This window comes from Uranotaenia lowii, chromosome 1 (genome assembly GCF_029784155.1).
Source record: "Uranotaenia lowii strain MFRU-FL chromosome 1, ASM2978415v1, whole genome shotgun sequence".
In the NCBI taxonomy this organism is placed as follows: domain Eukaryota; kingdom Metazoa; phylum Arthropoda; class Insecta; order Diptera; family Culicidae; genus Uranotaenia; species Uranotaenia lowii.
This window is the reverse complement of record NC_073691.1, coordinates 179,013,459-179,038,436: the sequence shown is the minus strand read 5'-3', so window position 1 is coordinate 179,038,436 and position 24,978 is coordinate 179,013,459. Positions and strand designations below refer to the sequence as shown.

The 24,978-nt window shown below is 37.2% G+C and overlaps 4 protein-coding genes across 5 annotated transcripts in view; 1 reads left to right on the top strand and 3 right to left on the bottom strand.

The window, feature by feature from the left end:
* LOC129738467 (lethal(2) giant larvae protein) overlaps positions 1-7,254 on the bottom strand; it is a 48,931-nt gene extending 41,677 nt beyond the window's left edge. Inside the window, exons 1-2 of one of the 2 annotated variants that reach the window (XM_055729680.1) lie at positions 7,099-7,254; positions 5,342-5,503 (exon numbers count right to left, since the gene is read on the bottom strand). The gene's annotated coding sequence lies outside the window, so the exon portion shown is untranslated. The remainder of the gene's footprint in view (positions 1-5,341; positions 5,504-7,098) is intronic. The other variant, XM_055729689.1, reaches the window with a different exon arrangement.
* Positions 7,255-19,482: 12,228 nt separating this feature from the next.
* On the bottom strand, positions 19,483-20,305 carry LOC129739198 (eukaryotic translation initiation factor 4E-like). Its single transcript, XM_055730623.1, has one exon. It carries the CDS (start codon positions 20,078-20,080, stop codon positions 19,547-19,549), a length of 534 nt encoding a protein of 177 aa, XP_055586598.1. The 5' UTR covers positions 20,081-20,305; the 3' UTR covers positions 19,483-19,546.
* Positions 20,103-22,147, bottom strand: LOC129739196 (eukaryotic translation initiation factor 4E-like). The gene is made up of 2 exons (XM_055730622.1): positions 21,396-22,147; positions 20,103-20,264 (listed from the first exon to the last, which is right to left on the bottom strand). The coding sequence occupies exons 1-2, from the start codon at positions 21,923-21,925 to the stop codon at positions 20,234-20,236; spliced, it is 561 nt and encodes a 186-aa protein (XP_055586597.1). The 5' UTR covers positions 21,926-22,147; the 3' UTR covers positions 20,103-20,233.
* Positions 22,148-22,562: 415 nt separating this feature from the next.
* Positions 22,563-24,100, top strand: LOC129739195 (AN1-type zinc finger protein 2A). The gene is made up of 3 exons (XM_055730621.1): positions 22,563-22,920; positions 22,989-23,031; positions 23,115-24,100. Exons 1-3 carry the CDS (start codon positions 22,866-22,868, stop codon positions 23,761-23,763), a joined length of 747 nt encoding a protein of 248 aa, XP_055586596.1. The 5' UTR covers positions 22,563-22,865; the 3' UTR covers positions 23,764-24,100.
* The last annotated feature ends 878 nt before the right edge of the window (positions 24,101-24,978 follow it).

Sequence of the window (24,978 nt, the reverse complement as noted above, 5' to 3'; positions counted from 1 at the left end):
CTTTATCTATCGTGTTTACTTACTAGATTATGATAAAAATTTGAGGACAGGTTGAAAATACGACAGCTCGACGGTGGTGATGTTGCAATTTCGTGAAACTTTGTGTTTCCCGGGCGGGCTAAATCGAAAACCACAAGAAAACCCTGGTGCCGTCTGAAAGGGGATCAAAGTGTCATGTCCACCGAATCAAAGGTGCGGTATATTTGCGGCACCCATCGATCGGTGGTTTTGGAATCCTTATAACTTTCCTCTCAATCAACAGGCTTTTGAAAACTTGCCTTGAAAGCGCAATCTGACAGCCACAAAAAAAACAAACATTCCACTTTGAGGGCAAAGCATTTTGTAACACACTCGAAAGCAGTGAATGAAAAGGATAAACTTCTAGGTCTTCATTAACTTTAAGAGAGAGAAAAAAGTCAGAACAATGCGGTGTAATGTCGAGAATGATAGTTCAAATATACAAAAAATGTCACAATGGCTATTCAGTATGTATTCTCCTTTCTCTCAATTTGGTTTGCCTTAGAGCACTCGCCATTGATCGTACCAAGTACACTAAGGTTTTCTTAACGCAGTATTTTTTACACGGTTTTTTACAAGGCTTTTTTACATGGATTTCGTGAAATAACACGGTTTTTTTACACGGATTTCGCGAATTAAAACGGTTTTTGAGAGAAAATATTCCAAGTCCTATTCAAAGGAAAACACTTAGAATCTTTTTGAAGTTGGGAAAATCTTAGCTCTGAGACTAAGAACGTGATACATGAGACCTGAGACTTGAGGCCTGAGACTTGAGGCCTGAGACCTGAGACATGAGACTTTAGACCTGAGACAAGAGTCCTGAAACATAAGACAAGAGACATGAGACTTGAGATCTGAGACAAAAGACATGCGACCTGAGACTTGAGACAAGAAACCTGAGACCTGAGACATGAGACATGAGAATTGAGGCATGAAGCATGAGACATGAGACTTTGGACCTGAGATCTGAGGCATGAAACATGAGACCTGAGACCTAAAAATTGAGATATGAGACTTTAGAGTTTCATGTCTCATGTCTTATGTCTCATGTCTCATGCCTCAGGTCTCATGTATCATATCTCATATCTCATGTCTCAAGTCTTATGTCTAAGGTCTTATGCCTCATATCATATCTCAGGTTTTTGGTTTCAGGTCTCAGGTGTCATGTTATAAGTCTCAAATCTCAGGTTTCAGTTCTCAGGTCTCATGTCTCAATTTTCAGGTCTCAAGTCTCAGGTACCAGTGCGCAGGTCTCAGATCTCAGGTCTGATGTCACAAATCTAGTCTCAAAGTCTCAAGTCTCAGGTTTCAGGTCTCAGGTCTAAAGTGTCAAGTTACATGTCGTCTCATTGTTTGAAGTTTCAGAGCTGCGGAAATTTAAAGGTCTTTTTTTACACGGTTTTCCGCAATTAGCACAGTTTTCGGGAATTACCACTGTTTTTTTATGAATTTTACGCGGTACGTATGTATATTAGTGTAAAAAAAACCTTGGTGTATACGTTGATTATAATGGCACTCACAGAAAGGGGATATGGATTAGTACGTACCTACTTTAAAAATTACAACTATTGTTACCTGTTAGACATTGATCTTTTCATCAGCACTTAAAGACCTGACCCAAAAATGCAGGTCCTGAAAATTCAAACAGCTATTACAACCACTGTACTAATTTTCACAAATTTTGTCTGGTTGAATTACATGAAGTATCTTATTTAAGTTTGTATAACTTAAGTTTACCCTTTATCCAAAGCACTTTGAGATACTGAATAAAATGTAGAGGCAAGTTGATGAAAAAAATTTTCCCCTAATTTTTAATGCTCCAACTTATCGTCAAAAATTTTAGTTTTCGCAAAGGATTTTCAACCTTACTTACGACCGTTTTATTACTTTTGAATTTTTAATAGTTTATAAATTTTCAAAAATCATGCAACCGGATTTTCAAAGATGATGGAAAGTGCACTTTCATGATGTCGTGTGAAACACCTTATGGATTCGGAAAAGAACGGCGACAAAAAAATAGAAAAACAACTTTAAACTTGTATTTCATATTAAAATATTTTGTCCAGACAACAAACATTCTTTATAAAAAGAAGATGAAACTAGTTCATGCTTTTTGGTAATACATTTTGTTTCAACGAACGTAATGAAAGCGCAAGCGAAAAATATCTATTTTTCACTTCGAAGTTTGAAAATAAAAGTAACACTGCTGTTATTTAAAAGATGTCAAAAAATCCAATGATAGAAAATTTACTACATTTGGTAATCCTTTGAAACATGTTATTTATAACTTCAAAAATATATATAGGGTAACGGACTTATTTTGGACCAGGTACATATTTTGGACCACCTTGCAGCTTTTTTCCAATTTTCCTCTCATAAATCATGTTAAACATGAAACTTTTCAACAAATATAGTTGAAGCTACTTCTAATGATTCCAATCATATCAAAGATTCCATTTAAATATGCTGATAAGAGATAGAAAATTGAAAATAAAGTTTTGATTTTTCGCTGTTGTTCCAAATCAAGTCCATTTCAGGAGGACGTGCCATTATTAAAGTCAACTTCCAAGAAGTTTTCTGCCTATCTGTGATGAATTTAACAACATCAATCATGTTCACAGTTATGATTAAACACTTGAAAACAAGTTTTCAAGCTCGAAGGACCAAAAAAACTTGTTTTCGTAGTAATTTGACCCATGTCGAAAATAGGTCCTACTTAATTCCTCAAGGACTTATTTTGGACCACCCAACTAATAAAACGTTGTACGTTGTACATTATTTGAAAAAAATAATGCACACTATTTCAACCGCTTATAATAAACAAATTTTTGAGATTTTGGCATTATTTTATTCAATTAACTCGCTAAAGTCCAAACCCGCCTTTAGACGAAGTTCACTTCAATCGGCATAAAACCAAGCCAATCATTGTTTTAACTTACTTTTCAAGCACTATTCTTCAAACAACGTTAATCTTACAATCTACATTAATGGCAACTGTTTGATAGATAGGCAGTTTTCAAAAGCTACAGCTTAATAAAGGTTTAAAACATGAAAAAAACTGGAAATTCTCCAATTTTTATTAATTCAATATTTGTGATGCTTCATGAAACATTATTGCAAGTTTTGTCTAAAAGCTACAACCATACAGGGTTGATTTTCGAGAAATTAAAAACTTGGTTAGGTATACGAGACGAAACATAAACCCCTTCTAAAGTAGGGGTTGTGAAAAAACGACAACAAATCGGATAATAATTGTGGACCTAATTAAGTTTAATATTTGTAAGAGTTGAAATACCTCAGTTAATATTAGAAAAATTTTAACAGATAATATATTCAATTATAGCTATGAGATAGATTAAACATGATTCAAACGTTAGGAAAAAATGGTTTAAATGTGTAAATATTTCAATCGAAAAGTACTAAAAATCTTGTTTTTCAGCCCCTGTGGTTATGCAATTTTTGAAAATATAATTGTTGAAGAAATTACGATCACGATAATTTTTTTCGTATAACAAAAGTTGTTTCGAAGATAAAACTGAACTTTTGTGAAATTTTCAGCGAAAAAAAAACTGGCTTTTAGATGGTTTAAAAGATTGCATAATTCTCGCACATTTTTATCTTTTTTGAATCTATGTATTCTACAGAACTGAAGCTAAATCAAATCCACTAAGGTTCTGGAAGTCAAAATGCATCAATTGATGTCGCGAAGTTGAAGATGTCAGACTTTCTCAACTTTTCATTGGATCGCCGGAAGGGAATTTGCTTTCTAAGAATTGATCTTTAAGATTAGCTTACTGGCCAGTATTTAAAACTACAGAAAAAAATTTCGTTGAGATTGCAGTGTGCGGTCGAAATTTTCAAAAAATTTAAAACACACTATATCACGGGAGAGTTTTTCTGTTTTTACTCTATTCTTATCGAAAATTACTTTTTTAAAGCCGAAAAAGTTGTAGAAAAATATAGATTGCTGGAGTAGGAAATATTCAAACAAGTGTACCTAAATAGAGGCTGGGGAAAAATTTAAGAAAGATAGTTCAGGAATGAATTAACATGAACAAAAAAAAACTTGACTACAAGAATAAGGAAGAAAAAGATTAACTGAATTATTCGTATAATTGCGCATCAACCACTAGCGTCAATATAGCAAAATTTAGAAAAAAAAATCTTATTTAGTTTAAGGGTGGTCCAAAATAGAAACCTGGTGGTCCAAAATACCGACCACAGTAATTATCGAAGAAACGAGTTTTTGGGCTTAAATCTTGTTACATTGCAACAAACAACGATATGTTTCGATAGAAAAAGCCTTGATCTTTGTAATGAACGGATAAAGCAGTTAAAAATTGTAACATGTACTTTTTTATTTCAGAAAATAGCCTAGCCATTTCCCAAAGCGGTCCAAAATTGGTCCGTTACCCTATATATATCAAAACGCGCAAGCAGAAACAGACGCTAGTTGGGTGCAGAGATGTCTTCCTGATTTTTCAGGAAATGCCTGATTTTTTAAGGACTTTCCTGATAAATTGATAAGCCTCGGTTCTGATTTCTGGAAATAAGCCTAACTTTTTGATTGCAGTGCATATTTTAATAAGCAGAATTTTTGAAATTCCGTTCATAACTGAATAGAAATTTCTTACATGCTCATCGTCACTCCAATTGAACAAAATATCTTTTTGCTATGCTGTTTTTTTTCCTATTCACATCTTTTATGAATGATAGCGATAATATATCTCATTTCTATTTGAGATGATTTGACATTTCTTCAATATGTGGAACTGTATCTAAAACAGTAGTTCTAAGTAAATTACAATTTAAGGCATCACATTTTTAGTTTCATGCCTGAAATATTGTGCCTCGCGTAACTTTTGATCCCATCGATAGAAGTTTTTGAAAACTTCAGACATGCTAACTTTATATTTCAACGATCGCTCTGCAAAATTTCAATAAAAAGCGTAGCCTAGTTTCTAAGATATTAAAGTTTGAATAGTAAAGGTCGATTTTCGTAGAATTACTGTATCTCAGGCCACACAAATTTTAGAAAGCTCAAATTTTGTGATGTAATTATTAGATGTTCTAAGCAAAATCCAAAAAGCGTAACAAAATGTTAAACTCCCTCTCCCCTAAAAGTGTTACGTAAGATTTAAATGGTCCCTAAGAAAAACAAAATTGAAGGTCCAAAAATTAAAGGTGTGCAACAAATAAAAAGGTACAAAAAAAGTTCATCACTGTATTTTCCAAATAGTAAAACAACCACCGTAAGGAGGCAATGAAACGGATAGAAAAAAAAAACAACAATCAAAAGCTATTACTGCAATGACTCACTGACCTGTAGAATATGTAGACTGGAATCACGCCCCGGTATGCTGATAATGTAGGTATCTCCAGGCTGACTGTTTGGTTGTTCTATTCAATTTTTGCACAACGCACAACAGAGCGCAGAATGTCTCTCAACACGTTCGATGTGTAGGCACTTGGATAACGGTGAAAACTATTTTTGAGAGGACATAAATATGATAACCTGACCATTCAGAATTGATCTCTATTAAGTTTTTAATGATATATGCGAAACGAATGTTAAGCTGTTTTGTGTAAAGTTTTTTTTTGTAAATGTATCTTAACAATATTAGATGATTACTGTTTCTATTAGTTGTTTTCTATAGTTCTGTACTTTTTATTAGTAAGCTTTAAGTTTCTTAAAGAGAAAGTCGTTTGAACGAATCAATCTCAGCGAACAAAGCTCGAAAACTAACCAAGCAATATAAATATTAAGAGTCAATTTTTATAAAGTCGCCTGAGTCACACTAAAAATTGTTTTTTGGGGTTTTTCTTTGAAAAATCGAATGGTCGACAGACGAAATAATTTGATAATTGCTCAATACATGAAAATTTCTCAAAATTTAGAGGAAAAATTTATTCAAATTTAAGCTTTCAACATTGGGTCGTACGAGGACATTTTCTCATGTAAGCCGATTAAAAAATAACTCCCTTAAACTTGTGTAACAAATTCATGTACACATGATACGACGATTACCTTTGGGTTTTTAGGAGCAAAGTCGAGTCGGGATTTTTTTCTTTATTTTCAAGGGAGTTTAACTACCAGGGTCATTATTCCCTTTCAGTCGAGCCGGGATGAATCATCCCAAAGGATGAAAAGCCGAGAAATAAAAGACCCAAAGTCGACTTTGAAACTTTAATAAAAAGAATTATATACGAAAATCGATAGCTTTAAAAGAAAGATAGATTTCAAACATGTAGTCCAAATCTCATTTAAAGCTAAAATATGGATCTTAAAAAAACAGGCAAGGTAACATACAAATTTTATGGAATTTACTATTAATTTTTATAGTTAATCTCTCTCTCTTTTATGTTATCTTTCAGATTTTTTACTCATACATCCACCTCTTCAACCATCCCGAACTCCTTAACTAGTCATGTTATCATATTTATGTTTTCCGGTACCGTCTTTCCTCGTCTTTCTACACGTACTAAGGTTCTTCTACTAATGCTGCTGGTTTTTTATATATAATTTGCACAAATATCTCACTTCCAAACTCCCTTACAGGCAAGTTACTCGTGTTGTTATTATTCTTCATTCCCTATCCGGGCAGCCCCTAGATGCGGCCCTGTACTTCGGTCCCCTTATAAGGAAAGGCCGGCCCGGTAAGCGAAAAAAACAAGTAAAACACGTAAGCAAGCAAAGCACCACCACCACTAACTTGTTAGCAAGCTCAGCCAACCAACACGCAAGCAAACGCGAAGTCCCGCAAGGAAGTTCCCTGGAATGGCGTTCGGGATTAGGATTCTTCCGAGAGTTGATTGTCTGCCCTAGTTTAATCCCGGGAGGGAATTGATCACAACCGGGGAGGAACGTGAGAGTTTCCGACTAGAAGCACTTCTGTCGGACACTTGTGGATGTGACGAGACGCGAGTCCGTATAATATTCAACGCTTCCTTTGTTGCTTCTTCGCAAACCAACCAATCAACAGTCATCCAGTGGAAACCTGATCCGGAATTTCTTCTTCACTCACTTGGGCACTACTTCCGTTGGTCTGTTCTTTTCAACAAAAAAAGGGATTTCATTACCTTTTATCGGTTACCGCTAAATTCCACTACAAACTTTAAAAAACACAACGATTTCCAACTTGTAACAATTGTATAAAAAGCTTCTTTAAAAAAGGTGATTCGATGCGATGCAAGAAATTCAACCGGAAAGTAAAAACACGTCCGCAACCAACTGCCGCCTGCAAAAGACTGTGCCGATGACTTTTGGTCTCTTTCCGTTCCCTGCGTTCGTGCATGCAAGCAGGATGGCGAAACAAGGCATCGTTTAGGCGCAGTGTGCGCAACAGCCTTGCCAGATCTACGGATTTCTCCGTAGTTCTACGGATTTTGACCATTTCTACGGAGCTACGGATCGATGCTCGAAATCTACGGATTTTCAGCATTTCCTGCGGATTTTCTACGGATTATCGAATAATAAATTCAAAAGGGATTCTGCGGATAAATTAAAATTCTACCTGTCGACCAAAAAAAAAAAAAAAGGTCATCAAGTTTTATTTTGCCGAAATCAGTACATTTTAGGATTTTCGTGAAATCTACGGATTTGAGCGGTTTTCAATCTGGCAACGCTGGTGCGCAAGCAGGATACAAAATAATATACTGTGGCAGGCTGGGAGGGCAGCTGTCAAACTTGTACCGTTGCGGAACTGTTTTGCGGACAGCGATGATATTGAAACTGACAGCATGGTGAATTTGCGACCCTCGTCGTCAATGTTTACCGAAAAGCCTGTGAACCACCGAAAAAATTGTGAATTACTACCGGAATACCATTAAAAATCACTGAAATGCCAGTAGATTTTTATTGTATTTATGGTATTTCGTTCAGTCGTATAAGTAGAAATTGGTTTCTACTGGTTTCTGTCAACTGGTAGTTCAATGAGCCAATGTTTTGGTCGAAACTAGTCAGGTCGTTATTCAATGAAGCAAGTTGAAATTGAACGAAACTTTTCTGTGTCGAAACTATGTTTCAGTAAAAATGCCAAAAAGTAGTTAAATTACTTTTGCCAGCTTTCTCTAAGTTGCTGATTTTTTTGTGATTTTCATCCGCAAGGATGATTCAGTTCTCAAGATTTTTCAATCGTTATTTAAATAACGACTGCAAAATCTTGAGCGATGAATTATCCTTGCGGATGAAAGTCCCAATAAAAAAACGACTGAAAAATGATGCTGGCATGCAACCTTAGAGATTACGTAGTATTTTTATCATGTTTATTCAAAAACTGTTTTATGGAAAAAAAATCCTGAAACCGTGATTAATTATTTAAATATTAAGTAAAAACCAATAACTTCAAACAGATTTGTTGCAAATCGTAATTTGACTCAATCAAACATATATTGTGCATTGTTTGGGAACTGACAACACAAATACTTCCGACTATCTAGTACAGACATATTTTTTCTTCGTTGGAAGTTGGAAGTCCAACATCTGAAGTTAAATTTAGTGCTGGCGCGATAGAAATATTGAATAGAAACTGAACGTGAAATCCTAAATTTGAATGAATTGAGTAAACACAAGCATTCAACATTATCACATAATATACAATGAAATGAATATTTCAAATAAGTCATAGATGTTTTAAAGTAACCGACTCTTATCGATATCTATATAATAATTTACAAAACACGTCGAGAGTCGATTTATTCATTCAAATAATAATAATGGTGCATCTTAAAAAAAACGTTTTACATATCATATGATGATTTGCTTTAGTGTTTCTCGGCTACACTGACGAAAATGCAACCTATCAGAAGATCTGTCAAATTACGGTTGTCAAATTTCGGGTGTAACCAAGGTCTTTTGATACACTAGGTTCTCCGACTTTCACAGTAAGTAGGCGAGGAGTGAGCGAGGCTCTCAATGAGTTTGTTTATTTTTTGCTCAGCTTTTCGGTGGTTTGTTGGTAAACAAACTTCATGAGTTCCGTATAGTTGCATAGCCTACATAGCCAAAATGGCTGAATCGGGAATTCGATATTCGGTAACACCTCCTGAATATATACACACCTTGGGTGTAACTACTTCTTCTTCTTCTTCTTTCTGGTTTCAGCAGGGGTCTGCTGAAGTTTTATGGACCGGTATCTCTGACCATATGTCCAGTAATATCGTTTAAAGTCATTTGACTGTCGGTTCTTGTTAACGATGTGGGTTTGGTTTATCACTTTTGTTTTTCATAGAATCCGTTTTTTTAAAGGTCTACAGGCTTACTTCCAAACTAGGCCGATATGGTAGTGACGACGAACTTGATGTCCACTCCTCACAGCCATCTTCGTTTGGTTTTATTATATATGGATTTTGGCAGTTTTTATGAAACTTACTATTTCTTTCAGTTGGTCAATATTTTTTTGCTTTAGTATATCAATAATATTTCCATATTTTCCATCGAATGTGTAGTTGCTTCTAACTCTATTGAATCGGGGGCAAAATAAAATCAGATGTTCTGCATTTTCTGGCTTATCACAGATATTACAATTTCCTTCATCTTCGATTTTCATAATGTGTAACCAATATTTCGAATAATCATGGCCAGCCATAATTCGGTTAAGCATCTTAATTTCGACTCCATCGAGTGGAATATTCTTAAACCACGGTTCGGTATTGAATTCGTCTTGTATTTGTAAAAACTTTTTTCCTTTGTTTTCCAAAAGTGCGTAGTCAGTGTACCATTTTTTTGTTACTTCCTCCTTAGCGTTTTTAAATAAACTAAAAGCATCTTTCAGAAGTATTGGGTTATCTATACCTTGTTCGGTGTTAGCTCCTCTGTTTGCTAGTTCATCTGCGACTTCATTACCCCTGAGGCCAACATGGGTTGGAATCCACTGTAGTGCTATATTGTATTTTGAGCATCTGTGCAAAATGTCTTGAGCAATTCCGCATCGAAATTGATTTATTTGACTGCTTTGTAATATCATACAAGAGGATTTGGAGTCTGTATAAATAACAGCATTCGGAATTTTGTTATCTTCGACTATTTTTGTAGCTCTATCAATGGCAAGGAGTTCTGCGGTCATAATGGAAGTTTCATTATTCAATTTAATGGCTATTTTGGTATTTGATAGCTGTACACATGCTTGTCCAACACCTCGCAAACAGAACAGAGCAGAGAACGAATCACACTTTTATCATTTCGGTTTCCGAGTGCACTGCTCAGCCGATCAACGTTCACTTATCTTTTTGCCGAGTGCGCCCGAATGCGGTTGCTCTGACGGTCGGGTGGACGTCGCTCGCTCTAAAGAAAAGAGAAGGAGCTGGCTAGAAAATTGTGCTCTAGCGACGCTGCTGAGTAGCTCAGTGTCAGCGATGCCACACATACCGATTTTCCGGTATTAATACCGATTTTTGAGCAAAATTTTGACCAAGAATCGGTATATACCGATTACCGATTTTTGGCAAAACATACCGATTTCATACCGATTTTTAAGATTTTAACTCAAACTTCATTCCACTTCCACATTCCCACTTAATTCAAGCTATCCTCGTAAAGGTCCCGTAGAAAGGAGACCAAGTGCGGTAGCTGGCGTGGCGTAAGTTGATCTGTACGACTTTTAAAGTACCCTGCAAAGATCTCCAAGGCTCACTCTCATAATTCGTTCAGTTGATCGCGCTGTTATGTTCTTATGTTCTGTCAAATAATGCACTTTTATTGTACTCAATCTCAAAACCAAAGGACTAAGCTCAAGGCTGATATTTGACCTTCTGTGACTGCCAGCAGAAGGTGGAAGTTTCTAAAGATCAATCTCAATTGACAATGCTCTTGTCTCCTGAGATGCTAACTTTTGAAGGGAAAATATACACCGTTGGAATATAATTCTTGTTCAATTTGTCGCCAGTGGTATGTCAAGATTTGAAGTGCAATCAGATACACGGTTTGTCATATCATCGGTATAATCTTCAATACTTCTCCATCTTGTTAGCCAAATAAATGATATCACATGTACCTAACCGCAGAGATCGCCAAGCCACACCAGGCAAAATGGGTATTTTCAGTTTTGGAAAAACTATGTGATTTTTGAACATTTTTTTTAGGAACACCTTCTTTTAGAACACGTTTCTCATTTATTTTCGCATAAAATTCTTGGGTTTTCATATGAATAATGTGTGATTTTTTTAAAAAATAAAATTAATTTTCAAAAAATTGAAGCAACAACTCTCTCAACTTTCTCCAATCATTTCTTTTTTTAATCGCTCGAATTCATATCTATACTAAAGGCTTTGAAAACTGAAATGACCAGTTTGGCAAAAAAAAAACTATCAACCAAACGAAGAACATCAATTTGGGCCCATATTTACCTCGAACATAAAAAGCCATTGGATTTGTAAGTGCTTACTAAATTTCAATTTCCTTTAGGTTGACCTGGTTCTATTGCCTTATCAAATTTATCAAATTTACATCCTACTTTAGCTAAACATCAATTAAAGAATCAAGTTTTTATTTCATTCATATGCCTAAACCACGTGTAACCTGAAAGTGATCGCCATGCCCTATTTTTCTTATCGAACGGTAACTTTTAAATTAGATTTCCATTCAATAACTGAAAATGAATACTAATTTGGGATTCTCTGCTGAATTTTCATTTGTGATTTTTACTTTTCGTCAGCAAAATCAGATAGTTTTAAAATAAAAAAAATGTATAAGTCGTAACAAACATAAAGTTCTGTTAAAATTTCAAAACCGTATGTAAACTTGCGTTACCTAAAACCAAGATTTAAAAAAAAGGAATAATATATGCTTAAACACACTTAGTCAGCTAGTTTAATACTCAAATTAACATTCATAGGAGTTCTTAGACTTGCTTTTTATTGCAAGCTTCCATTTATATTAAAAATACATTAGGAAGTTGAAAATGTAAGCATTTTTAAATATCCACCACAAATACCGATTTTCATACCGATTTTTAGGATTTCCATACCGATAAAAGATTTTTTTGGGTTCCAAAATACCGATAAAAATGTGGCATCACTGCTCAGTGTATCAAGCCAGAAAGATTTCAATGCAGGAATGTTTTCTTCAGAAAAGCCGTTATGCAGAGCGGAACAGAGCATCAGTCGAAGAGGTCCAATGTAGGTTTTTGTATGAACTATTTTTGTAGGTAGCCGGGTAGGGCACTTCCTGGCAAGTTATTTGAAAAACATGGGGAAACCCGGGTAAATAATCTGAAATTTTCCATTCCAAAAACCGAGCAATATCCGTCAAAATCTGAGGAAATTCCAGACATTTATCTAGTGAAGAAAAAAAACTTACATTTTTTGTCGCAACACATCAGCAGTGTTAAATTTATGTTTAAAGCATACGAAGGAAAGTTTAGGTTTGATTTTTTATGAAACAAACTTTCACAAATCCAATTTTCAACTGAATTCGATTTTCTTGTTTCATTTTCCAAATAATGTGAATAGAACAGGGCAAAATCCAAGTAGTTTTTTCACAATATCCGGGCATCCGCTAATTGCTGTATACTTAGGTTTATATACTTTAAATATCGTACGTGGGTAGCATTAATTTACAAAATCAGCGATTCGCAAAGTAACATTTACTAAAATTATCCAAAAATCTTTGTCTATTATACAAACCGTAATTATGCAGGGATCTGGGACAAATTTTAGTAATAAAACTGCAAAACATTCACAAATCGTAAAATTTAGGATCTGTTTAGGGTATCTTCCTTTACCGCTACGCTTTTGATATTTTTCGACCGAAGAAAACTTTCGTAGCTAATCATTGATCCTGGTGCAGAACATCAATCTAGAGCAGGCATGTCAAACTCGTTTAGGTGTGCGGGCCGCATTAAAAAAAATTTATGACGTAGAGGGCCGCAGCCAAAATATCAGTTTAATCGGTACATTCAGCTTTAGGTTTTTTGCAGTAATATTTTACATAAAAATCAGTGGTGTTTTTTTTTGTGACAATTTAAGACGGGGCTACGCGAGCTGCATTGACCTAGGCCGCGGGCCGCATGAACCCCCAGTTTGACATGCCTGATCTAGAGGAACTCGCTCAGGAATGACCAGATAGGTGTTTTATAAAATTTAAAGTCGAGAGATTCAAAAATAGCGCGATAATAACAATAACTTTTTGAAAAGCATTTTTCAAGTATTTTTTTTTTAAATTTTACCGTATCTCCTTGGGTAAAGATTGTAGAACTTTGACATGTTAAACAAAGTTGTGTATTTTATTGAGATAAATAACTTTGTAGAAAAAACTTAAGCTCTAAAATGCTTAACAAGAAAGTTATGATTTATATCACGCTATCGGTGGACCTCTAAACTTTATTTTTCATATCAAAATATGCGCTATATTATACAGAGCAATGTTGTCGAAGACACCAGCATTCTATCTTAACTACCTTTGGCGTTATTAATTTAGTTCCGTTAGATTTATGTTCTGCATTGTAAATTCCGACGCACTTCGAAACATCGATCCAGACGCAACCGATGAAGACAAACCGAGTTTTCTGTAAAGCTTCTCTTTCGCCCGAGTGCGAACGAATTTATCTGCACTGAGAACGCACTTCATCAGTTTGCTTGCTTCTCTTGCCCACACTTGGGTGGACGCTTGGTCGCTCTGGGGGTAACTGAGCATTTTTTAAAGATTCTCCGTTTGGGAAGAGCACAGCGAAAAAAATACACGCTCTTACTCTGAACGGGCTAATCTGAGGAGCGATGCCAAGCATGGCTGTACATATATACCGATCCCACATTTGTCACCTTGTTTAGATGCATCCGTATAAATGGGTGATCTATTTTGGTATTTACTGTTCATAGTAAATAAAGCAGCTTGTTTCATGACTTGAGTACTATTTTTGTCTTTTACTAATTTTTCTGGTCCAATGTCGGTAGATATCGTTACGTATTCATCTGTATGAAAATTTCTGAGCAGGGGACTTATTTTATCAAATATGTGTCGGTATTCCAAATATTTTTTCTCCATATATGAGAGCTGATTTTCGTTCCAGTTGTTGGTGGAGGTCTCAAGTAGCTGACTGTAAACTGTATTTCGAAAAGCAACATGTTTAGCTATTTCTTTTTTGGCAAGGTATTCGCTTCTTATTTTCCATGGCTTTTCAGCTGCTATAGCAAGCAGAGTATTTATTGGAGTGGTTCTGCTACAACCAGTTACTTTTCTAAGAGCTTTATTCAGAACTACCTGGAGTTGTTGTTGGTAAGTGTTTGCTGTGTTGTTCAATGTTGAAACACAGTACTCTAGTCCATTCCTTAGTAGGGCTTTGAAAACTAACAATAAACTTTGTGGGTGTGAATTCTTATTAAATCCCGTGATGATCTTCAACATGTTGAGTCTTTCTATGGTTTTCGTGCTAATCATTCTCGCGTGGGATCGAAAACTTAACGAACGGTCAATGTTTACTCCTAGATATTTGTAAATGTTGACGTTCTCAACCGTCGTATTCTTGATTAAGACTTTTACTGCCGTGTTTCTAGGGTGAAACACCATTGTTTTGGTCTTCAAAGGGTTGATTTTAAAGTTGAGTCGTTCTGATAATTCCACAAATCGGTTTATGTAATTTTGAGCTAAGCTTTCAAGTCCTTTGAAATCTTCATGTTTAACTAATACGCAGAAATCGTCGGCATATTGTATAAGTACGACTCCATCTTGTTCAATTTCGTGCATTTTTGCCGAGTAGATGTTGAAGAGCGTGGGTGACAAGACGTCCCCTTGTGGTAAGCCATTACAAATTCTCCGTGTTATTTTTTCACCACAAGTATCTAAGATCAATTTTCTATTGGTTAAAAAGCTATCAATCCACGTAATGATTTCTCCAGGAAAACGTTGTTCTATCAGAATTTCTTGCAATTTGCTTGACTCTACAGTATTGAATGCATTGGATAGATCAATGAAAATAGCCAATGTTTTGTATTTTTCTCGTTTGTTCTTCTTTATTTCATTGACGAGATATCCAACACATGTTGCTGTGGAGGAGTTTGTACGAAACCCATAGGAAGTAGAAGGAATGCAGTTTGTCTGGTCAATGTGATCTTTTATTTTTTCCAGAACGGCTGAATTTGTCATTTTGGTAATCGTTGGTATAAGAGATATGGGTCTTTTCCCTTCTACTGTACTTTGATCTTTCCCGGCCTTGGGGATAGCAACCACTTTTATCTCCTTTAATTGTTCCCTCAGGTGACCTGATCTAAACATGGTGTTGATTTCATTAATAAATGCATCTTTAACGGAAGGACGTATTGCTCTCAACATTTCATAGGAAATTTTGTCATCCGAAGGTGCAGATCTTATTTTTTTCTTGGAAAGAATTCGATCCCATTTTGCAGCATCCATGATGTTATAATTACATGTTGGTCCACAACTTATGGTCTCGTCTATATCTACTTCAGCTTTCCCAAAATGCATATCAAAAAATCTTTCCGCTAATTCTACATTGTCTTGTATTGGGTTATTTTCTTTACGTTTAATTGCTTTCCCAGTAAGACGTCCAATCCTTTTCCATAACTCTGCCGAACTCATCTGGGGGTCTATGCTTGCAGCGAAATCTTCTAAAGCCTTGTTTTGCGATTCCCTTTTCTTCCTAAGAAATATAGCCGATGCTTTTTTGTAACTTATTGCATTTTCAATGGTGCTGTGTTTATTGAAAGCTTTTCTAGCTGCAGATTTTTTAATCCACGCGTCTTCAGTATCTCTATTCCACCATATTTTTGGAGTATATCTACTGGTTTTCGTGTTTAATTTAATAATTCTAGAAACTTCCTTTCTAAAATCGTCAATGCCCCTGCCTGTTTCGAATTCAATTTCCGATATTTGCTGTATGATCTTTTTTTTATTGATGTATTTCAATGTTCGCTGCTCAATACCTGCCATTACTATATCTATGACTAGATGACCGCTTCCTCCAATACTATAATCAGCGACTTCCCAATTCAACTCTCCGAATAAGTTTGCTGTACATAGAGTCAAATCAATTGCAGAAGGACTTTTATTTGGTTCAATAGGTACAAACGTGTTATTGCCATTGTTGAGTATCAAATATTCAGAATCGTTGATTATTTCTAATAGAGCATCTCCTTTTCGATCAGACGAAACATTTCCCCACATAACATGATGACTGTTAAAGTCACCACAGATGACGACCTTTTTAAACTTTATATTCAAAAAGTCAAAAATTTGTTGCAAAGTATTCTTGAATTCAATTATTGGTATAGAAGGAGTAACATAAATCGATGCTAGAGCCATATCAAGGGACGAGATATGGATTATGGTACACTGAATGTTATCGGAAGTGATATTTAAATCTGGTAAAGTATAGTTGTATTTATTGCTCAAAAATATTGCTGTTCCTCCATATCCATCGTGTCGTGAAGTGAGCACATTATGAAACGAAGGTATTTTGTATGTTCTTTGATCAATATCTGTTTTTGTCCATGTTTCCATGAGCATTAGAATGTCATAGCCACCCTGGTAAGCAACTCTTTCTAGTTCTTTTTTATTTCTACTCAAACTTTGAATGTTGTATTGTAGTAATTTCATAATAATAATGTAGATTTTACTTACATTCGTTGTTTGTTACATTCGATTACCTCGTCTGACCTCTGGCTAATATCTTGTAACGACGCTGCTTTCGCCAAAACCTGTAGACCTTGATTCCTTTGTAGATGGTATAGCATACTTGATTCTTCACTGGTTCTTACAGCTTGTTCTGTGTTTTTCTTTTTGGCTCCCGTTTCCATCGTTCTGTAGCTAGAACTCGCCCGGAGTTCCGTTCTCCATTTCTCTGCCTCTCCTACTTTGTATTTGTTAAATAATGCAATTCCATCTGCTGTGGATTCTTCGTTCCTCCGTTTTCTTGGTTGGTAGATGCTCACGTTGCTCGCAATGTTTGATTCAAGCCGCTCCTGTCTAGGCTCCTTCGATTTTTGACGCAGGTCTCTTCTACTGTATTTTCCAGCTGTCATCGTAGCAAAGGATTCGGCCGGAGTTGGGTCAGCTGCACTTTCCATCAACGCTTGATAGGGGTTTTGCGTCACGATAGGAAACCTTTCAATAGCCTCCGCAAAACTAAGGTTGCTGCGAGCCATAATTGATCGGATGTTGTTCTGTCGTCTACGCTCAGGACACTCCTCATCGGTTGTGGCATGGCCACTTCTACAATACAAACATTTAGGATTTACATTGCATCTCGCAAATTCTAATTCTGAGTCGTGTATTCTCGTGCACTTTTCACAGCGTTGTTTGCTTCTGCAATTTTGTGTTGCGTGATTATAACGCAGACAATTCAGACAAAGTACCGGCTTACTATAAAACGGTCGGATGAAGACCGAACAGCAATAAAGTTTTGCCATCCGCGGTAAAACATTAGTGCGAAAAGTCACACTAACTCGTTGCGTTGGCTGGGGTTCCTTATTGATAAATCGATTCAATCTTCTGGCGCTAAGAACGGGAACATCACACTCTAATCCATCGACGATTTCCTCCATGGTTATCTCCAAAGGTATTCCTGTCAAAACTCCATCGACAGTAATGAAGTTTTTCGGAATAAACGCCCGATAGTTGTTTTTCTGCAGCTCTGCATCCGTGGTCATAAAATTTGCCAACTCAAACTTTGTCAAAAATACTATCACTCTATTGCGACCTGCTTGTTTAATGTCTGTTACATGTCCCTTGTAGCAGCATTTTTGCAAAAAAGCCGCGAGGGAAAGTTTATTCATTTGCAATTCACCACCTTCACCATTTTTTTCTCCTAAAGGTATGAGCCGTTTCAAATAAATAATTTACAAAAAAAAAAAAAAACCATTTTTTTCTATTAGTTCCACTAGCACACGATAGGGACCTTGATCGTTGTATTCATATTTGTAGCTAATTTTCGGTTTCTCCTGCTGACCGCTTTTCTTATTTTCTTCACTAGACGCCATATTGCTAGCCATATTTGAGCTACATTCTTTTCCCGCTATCGAAAATCTTGAAACTCCTTCCGCCATTTTATTTCCTTTCTTCTTCACCAACGACCGCCATGTTTTTGCTTTCGGCTTGCAAAGCGTCTTTTTCGCCACTAAATTAGCACAACTCCTTTTCTTTTTCTTTTCTGGCTTCACTATCTATCACTATCCGCAAATTCTCGTGATCCAGAGAAAAAAAAAATCAATCCACCACTTTAATACTCAAATTTAACTATATCCACACTCCCGATGAAAATTTCACACGTCCGTTCTGCGCCACTGCACGTTCGCGAATGGGGTGTAACTACAGTTGCGTAAATCCAATTTTTCTCTGAATACGCATATATCAGTGAATCGGAAAAATCATAATATCACAGTTGATTTTAATTTTGAACTGTGAAGATTAGATTTGTTCAATGATTTTTCGAAATAAAGTAATTTTTTCTTCAGATTAGATATTCATTTTCAGTAGAAATTTCACATTTTTTTATCAGTTTTAAATGCGATGAATCTATAGAAATTCATATTTACCAGAAAAAAACCTTATTGTACACCAATAGTTGAACCACTATTTAACTTTGGCGTCAAACACATTTACACCCTTATTCTTGTTTTCGATCGAATGGCATTCGTTCGAAAGTTTTGCAATTTTGCATTCTTGTTTTCGTTCGAACGAATGAGAACCGTTCGATCTTTCGAACATCGTTCGTACGAACAAAAAACTGCATTCCCGTTTTCGATCGAAAGTATTTTTTCTATGGACTGACAAACGCTAGTCTAATGCTGCGAATTAGTGCGAATGATGACCGTTTAAAGCAATTCGTGGAATTAAATGCAGATTATAAAATACAGAAGTGGTTCAAAATAACATATTTTGTGCAAATTTGAAGAAATGAGAAACATCTAAACATAAAAATAGATCCAGGCCTAATCGAGCCAACTGACACGGAAACCTCTGCCAATGAATAAGACCGGTTGTAGAGTCGAAAGGCGTTTAAAAATTTCAATTTGGTCGAGATCAGTGTTACAGAATGATATCAAAAATGCAAAATTTTCTAGAATACAAACTCATTTTTATTTTAATAATTTTAAATTTTTGTAGATTATTTTTTATGCGAGTTCCGATCTCCTACGACGGGGCAACTTCCAGCAGCAACAGTGATAGCAACACCCCCGCCGGCTGGTATCGGCTCCGATTTGTCGAACTTCTGGAAATCACACAAAATAGCCTGTTGATGCTGCTACTGTGGATGCTTCAGCAGGTTTTCTTGGTGGGCCTGATCCGCTCGAGCATGATTTTCTTTTCTTTCCTTGTCCCTGGGCCGTTTACGAGGTTCCTGTTTCCCGGTCCGATAATAAAAATTTCACAAGATCACAATCAGACAGGTTGTTTGCTTTTGTTGGCACACGAGAAATGTCATTTTGATACAGCAGGTGTAACATGAGGTTTCTTATGGTCGTCGCCACAAATGAAAAACGAGAACATAATTTAAAATTTTTCTAATGGCCACTTTTTATTTCACCCACCCAATCTCCTTCACAACAATTATTGTTCGGACGTGGAAAAAAAATCGACTTACGGCTTCTCCGGCATCGGCGCGTCCCGGTTCATGACGGTGGAGGTCCAAATCGCAATTTCATCCGTCTTCTGTCGAATGTTCACGACGGCACCGCAAATTTCTTCAGGATTATCGAAAACCTCGCCAATCCGACACAATATCGTATCCAGCCAATATTTGTCCAATTCGTGGTGCTGCTGCCGGGGCACGTTGATCACCCACCGGCCGCCGCGGAAATTCTTCTCGTCGTCCCACATGGGGCGGATGCCCTGCTCGAACAGCGAACAATCGCACTCGGTCTTCAGGTCCGACGGGCTCTTGATGTGGTTGTATAATCTCCAGAAGTCCTCAACGACACCGACGGTGGCCACCTCGTTCAGCTTGTCTCCCCACGACTTGTTTTTATCCGGTTCCGGATACCAGAGCGTCCACTGGAATTGCAGCGTATGCTTGATGAGGCATTCCGGATCGACGATACCGTCCTGGTCGGTATGATTTTGCTCGGTGCTCTCCGGTCGTTGCACAATCTCCTCCTTGGTTTTGCCACCCATGATCGCAAATCGGCTTAGCTCGAAAAATACCTTGAAACCGGGGACCGGGAACTTTGCTTCGCTCGGGCTTTTCGCGGGAAATCAGCCACACCTTTCTCGAACTTCGTTTTCTTTTTTCCGCTTCGACCGATGTCCGGAAATATCCGATGACAGTTATTTTTCTTTTTTTTCCGTTTTTCGTGGACTGTGGGCTGTCGGGTTTTTCTTTTTAAAGTTCGATACAGTGGGCCAAATCTGGTCGAACAAGTTGATTTGTTTTTGATTAGGGTTGGGTTTTCTAACTCTATTTTTGCTCAAATCACACCATAACAAAAGCTCTAAAATTCAACTGTAACACAACATTGCTGCTTTGGTAGAAATTTTCATGGATTATGATAGAAATCCATGAAAATTTCAAAACCACGCCACAAGGAGTTCGAGGGAAAGAAATGATCGACTACATTCCGAGCATACCTCGGAAGCGTAACACCTACTGCAGAGGTGTCTAAAACTTAATACATAAATACATAATACATAAACACATCATAATAAACTCAAAGCCAACGAATCTTGGCAAAAATATCTTTACGCCAACGAATTATGGCAAAGATTTAACTAAAACTAAAGACGAAACTCAACGCCAACATATCTTGGCAAATGATGTCGATCTATACCAGCAGACCTGGCAAAAATTTCCTCGAATCCTGAACCAAACGACTAAAAGACTTTCACCCAAGCAGCAAAACAAGCATATTAAATCATGTAGCCATTGAAGAGAATAATAGCTGTGATTTTACAGTGAGGACTAAACAGAACTAAAAGCAACAGTTATCTCAGGAAAAGAGGGATTTAATCCTCTTAATTACCAAGGGCCCGGAATAGAGGTTATACCGCGCCTCCAGATCGCGTTCCTTTTGATTTTTCCTTGGTAACCCCCTTGATAACTGTGCATGATGTATTGCAATGTAAATAAATAATTAAAGTAAATTTTAATTCACAACAATATCGAATAAATAACACGATACTTATGATTACACAATAATATGGTGTGATATACGAGAAGAGCAATAATGAAATAATGATAAGTACAATTATCGAATATTAAAAATCATAATAATTGTAAGTGGACGCAAAGTCCCTAAAATTTGTCGAACTAATAATCAAAGTGGTTCGATTTAGTTGGGCGCCATTTGTAACATGAGGTTTCTTATGGTCGTCGCCACAAATGAAAAACGAGAACATAATTTAAAATTTTTCTAATGGCCACTTTTTATTTCACCCACCCAATCTCCTTCACAACAATTATTGTTCGGACGTGGAAAAAAAATCGACTTACGGCTTCTCCGGCATCGGCGCGTCCCGGTTCATGACGGTGGAGGTCCAAATCGCAATTTCATCCGTCTTCTGTCGAATGTTCACGACGGCACCGCAAATTTCTTCAGGATTATCGAAAACCTCGCCAATCCGACACAATATCGTATCCAGCCAATATTTGTCCAATTCGTGGTGCTGCTGCCGGGGCACGTTGATCACCCACCGGCCGCCGCGGAAATTCTTCTCGTCGTCCCACATGGGGCGGATGCCCTGCTCGAACAGCGAACAATCGCACTCGGTCTTCAGGTCCGACGGGCTCTTGATGTGGTTGTATAATCTCCAGAAGTCCTCAACGACACCGACGGTGGCCACCTCGTTCAGCTTGTCTCCCCACGACTTGTTTTTATCCGGTTCCGGATACCAGAGCGTCCACTGGAATTGCAGCGTATGCTTGATGAGGCATTCCGGATCGACGATACCGTCCTGGTCGGTATGATTTTGCTCGGTGCTCTCCGGTCGTTGCACAATCTCCTCCTTGGTTTTGCCACCCATGATCGCAAATCGGCTTAGCTCGAAAAATACCTTGAAACCGGGGACCGGGAACTTTGCTTCGCTCGGGCTTTTCGCGGGAAATCAGCCACACCTTTCTCGAACTTCGTTTTCTTTTTTCCGCTTCGACCGATGTCCGGAAATATCCGATGACAGTTATTTTTCTTTTTTTTCCGTTTTTCGTGGACTGTGGGCTGTCGGGTTTTTCTTTTTAAAGTTCGATACAGTGGGCCAAATCTGGTCGAACAAGTTGATTTGTTTTTGATTAGGGTTGGGTTTTCTAACTCTATTTTTGCTCAAATCACACCATAACAAAAGCTCTAAAATTCAACTGTAACACAGGGCTGCTTAGGAATTTCGAAATTCATCTGGTAACACCAACATCGAACGTATCGCATTCGAACGAAAACAAGAATAGCTTTTTCGAATTCGATCGAAAGTATCCGTTCGAACGAACGACAGATACGCCGTAAACAAGAATAAGGGTGTTAGAAAGCTGAGAAATGGCTGATATCAACCATAAACTAAAAATGGGTAAATCTGTGTAAAATGGGTAATATCGTCTCGAATGATTGTCTGCCTTGTTTTGAACCGCATGCTGAATACTTCTAATTGAGCTTGTAATCAGCAGAATGATAAAAAGAAAAACAAAAAAAAAATGTTTAGTCATCCATCAACGGAGTTTCAACCAGAATAATTAGATTGAGCGACATCATTGTTCGTGCAGTAAATCTACAAATCCCATAAAGAACAATCCAGAAAGTTCTGGAAAATTTAAACATATCGCCCTTATATTGGTCAGGAAAGTTTCTGACGAAATCATTGTTAAAACTGAAGCAGAGAGGGCAACTAACTTCTTCAAGAGGAAATCCCATCACGGAAGCAACTGTTCCAGATTTTACCTTGAAAGTCATCAAAAGAACTATAGTTCGTGTAAGAAACAATGGAGTTTCCACACTTAGGAAAACACTGTTCCGAAAAGTTCTGCAACAAGCTCGGTAAGTTAGGATGTCGGTGATCGTCGTTGTCAGTTCTATTATGATCAGCTATCTTTACTTTGTTGCAGATTTCCTTCCGATGAAGTGTGACGCTTGTGGTGCGATTTTCTGGTGAGCAAGTGACCTTGAATGGTTCCGTAATACAACTACTAATCATTATCATATGCATTTTGTCCATTTTTTTTATTCCTCAGTTCAGAGCACTTCAGCTACCAAACGCATTCCTGCCCATCGGCTTACAAAAAGGACGTGCAGGTTCCGATCTGCCCGTTATGCAGTGAACCGGTTCCTACTCCACGTGACGTTTCCCCGGATATTACGGTCGGTGCCCATATCGATCAGTACTGCAAATCGGAGAAGAACAAAATCTACACCAATCGGTGCACCTTCAAAAACTGCAAAAAGAAAGAACTGGTTCCATTCAACTGCACCGTCTGCAAAATGAACTACTGCCTCAAGCATCGTCACACTGCCGATCACGAATGTTACACCATTGTCCGTCCAGCTGCAGCACCCCAGGTCCGAACCACTGCTGGCATAGGAAGTATCCTGGCAGGACGGGCGGCCATGCAAAGACAACAACAGGCTCCGTCCACCGGCGTACAACCGAGATCCCTGGTGACCGCTGCTGGTGGAGGCCCAGTACAATCGAAATATGTTAGCAGCCTTCAAGGGAACATGTCCGAGGATGAAGCACTTGCCCGCGCCTTGGCCCTCTCGATGCAGGAAGAGGAAGCGCAGCGAACAAATGCCCAGCAGCCTAGCGGAAGCGGTACCAACAACAGTCGGACTCGAGGCATAACCGTCGGTGGTAATGGCAAAGACAAGTGTAACCTGTCGTGATTCGCTCAAGTTTGACTTGAACCCATGGGGAATCAATTTAATCTGACGAGCTAAATTTTGTTAGAAAAAAATATTATCTTCTGAGGGGACAATCGTCATCAGTTTGGATGGAGTTGTATTTTGTTTTTTGAGAATATATAATATCAACGACTACATAAACATAATTACAAATCAAATCACGAGATTTGCATGGAACAGATGACATTAAATGCTTTTCTGCAGCAGTTTTTCCTACCCTATTCATAATGCGACAGTCAGTGAACAAAAAAACCTTATGTAATATACATGGTATGAAGATTTTAAATTATTTTCAATAAATGTTTCAAGAATCTACAAATGTTACCACAAAACCTTAAATTGAAAATATCACCGAGAAAAATATTTTGTACCGAGAATTCAACCAACGGGTTCGACACGAACGTAAAGAAGGATGGAAACCGATATCAAACCGTAGCCATCGAACCTACAGCTACAGGAGGCCACCACCGAACCCTAATGGAAAACTGTTATCGCAAGATACCCCCTATAAACCCCCTCCTTTCCCTTATTTAAAGATTTGTAACAGTTGAGTCGCCGCGACTATTACGGCCGCCTTCCCTACTAACCTAGTGAAATGAATACACCCGGCACATTTAAACTTTGTAAAAGTAAAAGCCCTTTAATGAACTAGTTGTTAAAAAAATCACAGAATCACAATCGGGGATATGCCACGTGTAAGGAAGTTAGCTTAGTTGGGCGGATAAATATTAATCGTGAAATTGATCGAATAAACATGTTTATATAGCAGGATATCTTAAATAGTTGAAATCTTTGAATATGTACGTTCCAAGCATAGTCAAAACAACGACTACAATAAAATGCGATAGAAACACTTTCTCAATTTGTCGGTTGAATATAATAAGTTGTAGACGTTAGATTCATAGTTCAAGATTCAGACTCAGAATTGGGAATTCTGATTCAATAATCAAAATTTAAAATTCAGAGGCAACTTATTTAGATCTACGCGTACTTCAAATTTTAACCAAGAACCAGAATTTGGATACAAAAATTCAAAGTTTGGAACATGAATTTAGATTACTATGAGCGCAGAAATCGAAGAGCACACTTTAAAAAAAAAAAACATGAATTATTTTTTCAGATACAAGACGTTTGAAACGTATATTCGAAATGCTGTAAAAACTAAACATTTTTGAACAGCAAAGTTGATGCTGACTG

Bases quoted from the DNA above. Each gene is read 5' to 3' on its own strand.
- LOC129739195 (XM_055730621.1), top strand. From the start codon at position 22,866: ATGGAGTTTCCACACTTAGGAAAACACTGTTCCGAAAAGTTCTGCAAC. The intron at 22,921-22,988 runs GTAAGTTAGGAT...ACTTTGTTGCAG, and splicing joins AAAGTTCTGCAACAAGCTCG to ATTTCCTTCCGATGAAGTGT. The intron at 23,032-23,114 runs GTGAGCAAGTGA...TTTATTCCTCAG, and splicing joins GCTTGTGGTGCGATTTTCTG to TTCAGAGCACTTCAGCTACC.
- LOC129739198 (XM_055730623.1), bottom strand. From the start codon at position 20,080: ATGGGTGGCAAAACCAAGGAGGAGATTGTGCAACGACCGGAGAGCACC.
- LOC129739196 (XM_055730622.1), bottom strand. From the start codon at position 21,925: ATGGGTGGCAAAACCAAGGAGGAGATTGTGCAACGACCGGAGAGCACC. The intron at 20,265-21,395 runs GTAAGTCGATTT...GACAGCCCACAG, and splicing joins GCGCCGATGCCGGAGAAGCC to TCCACGAAAAACGGAAAAAA.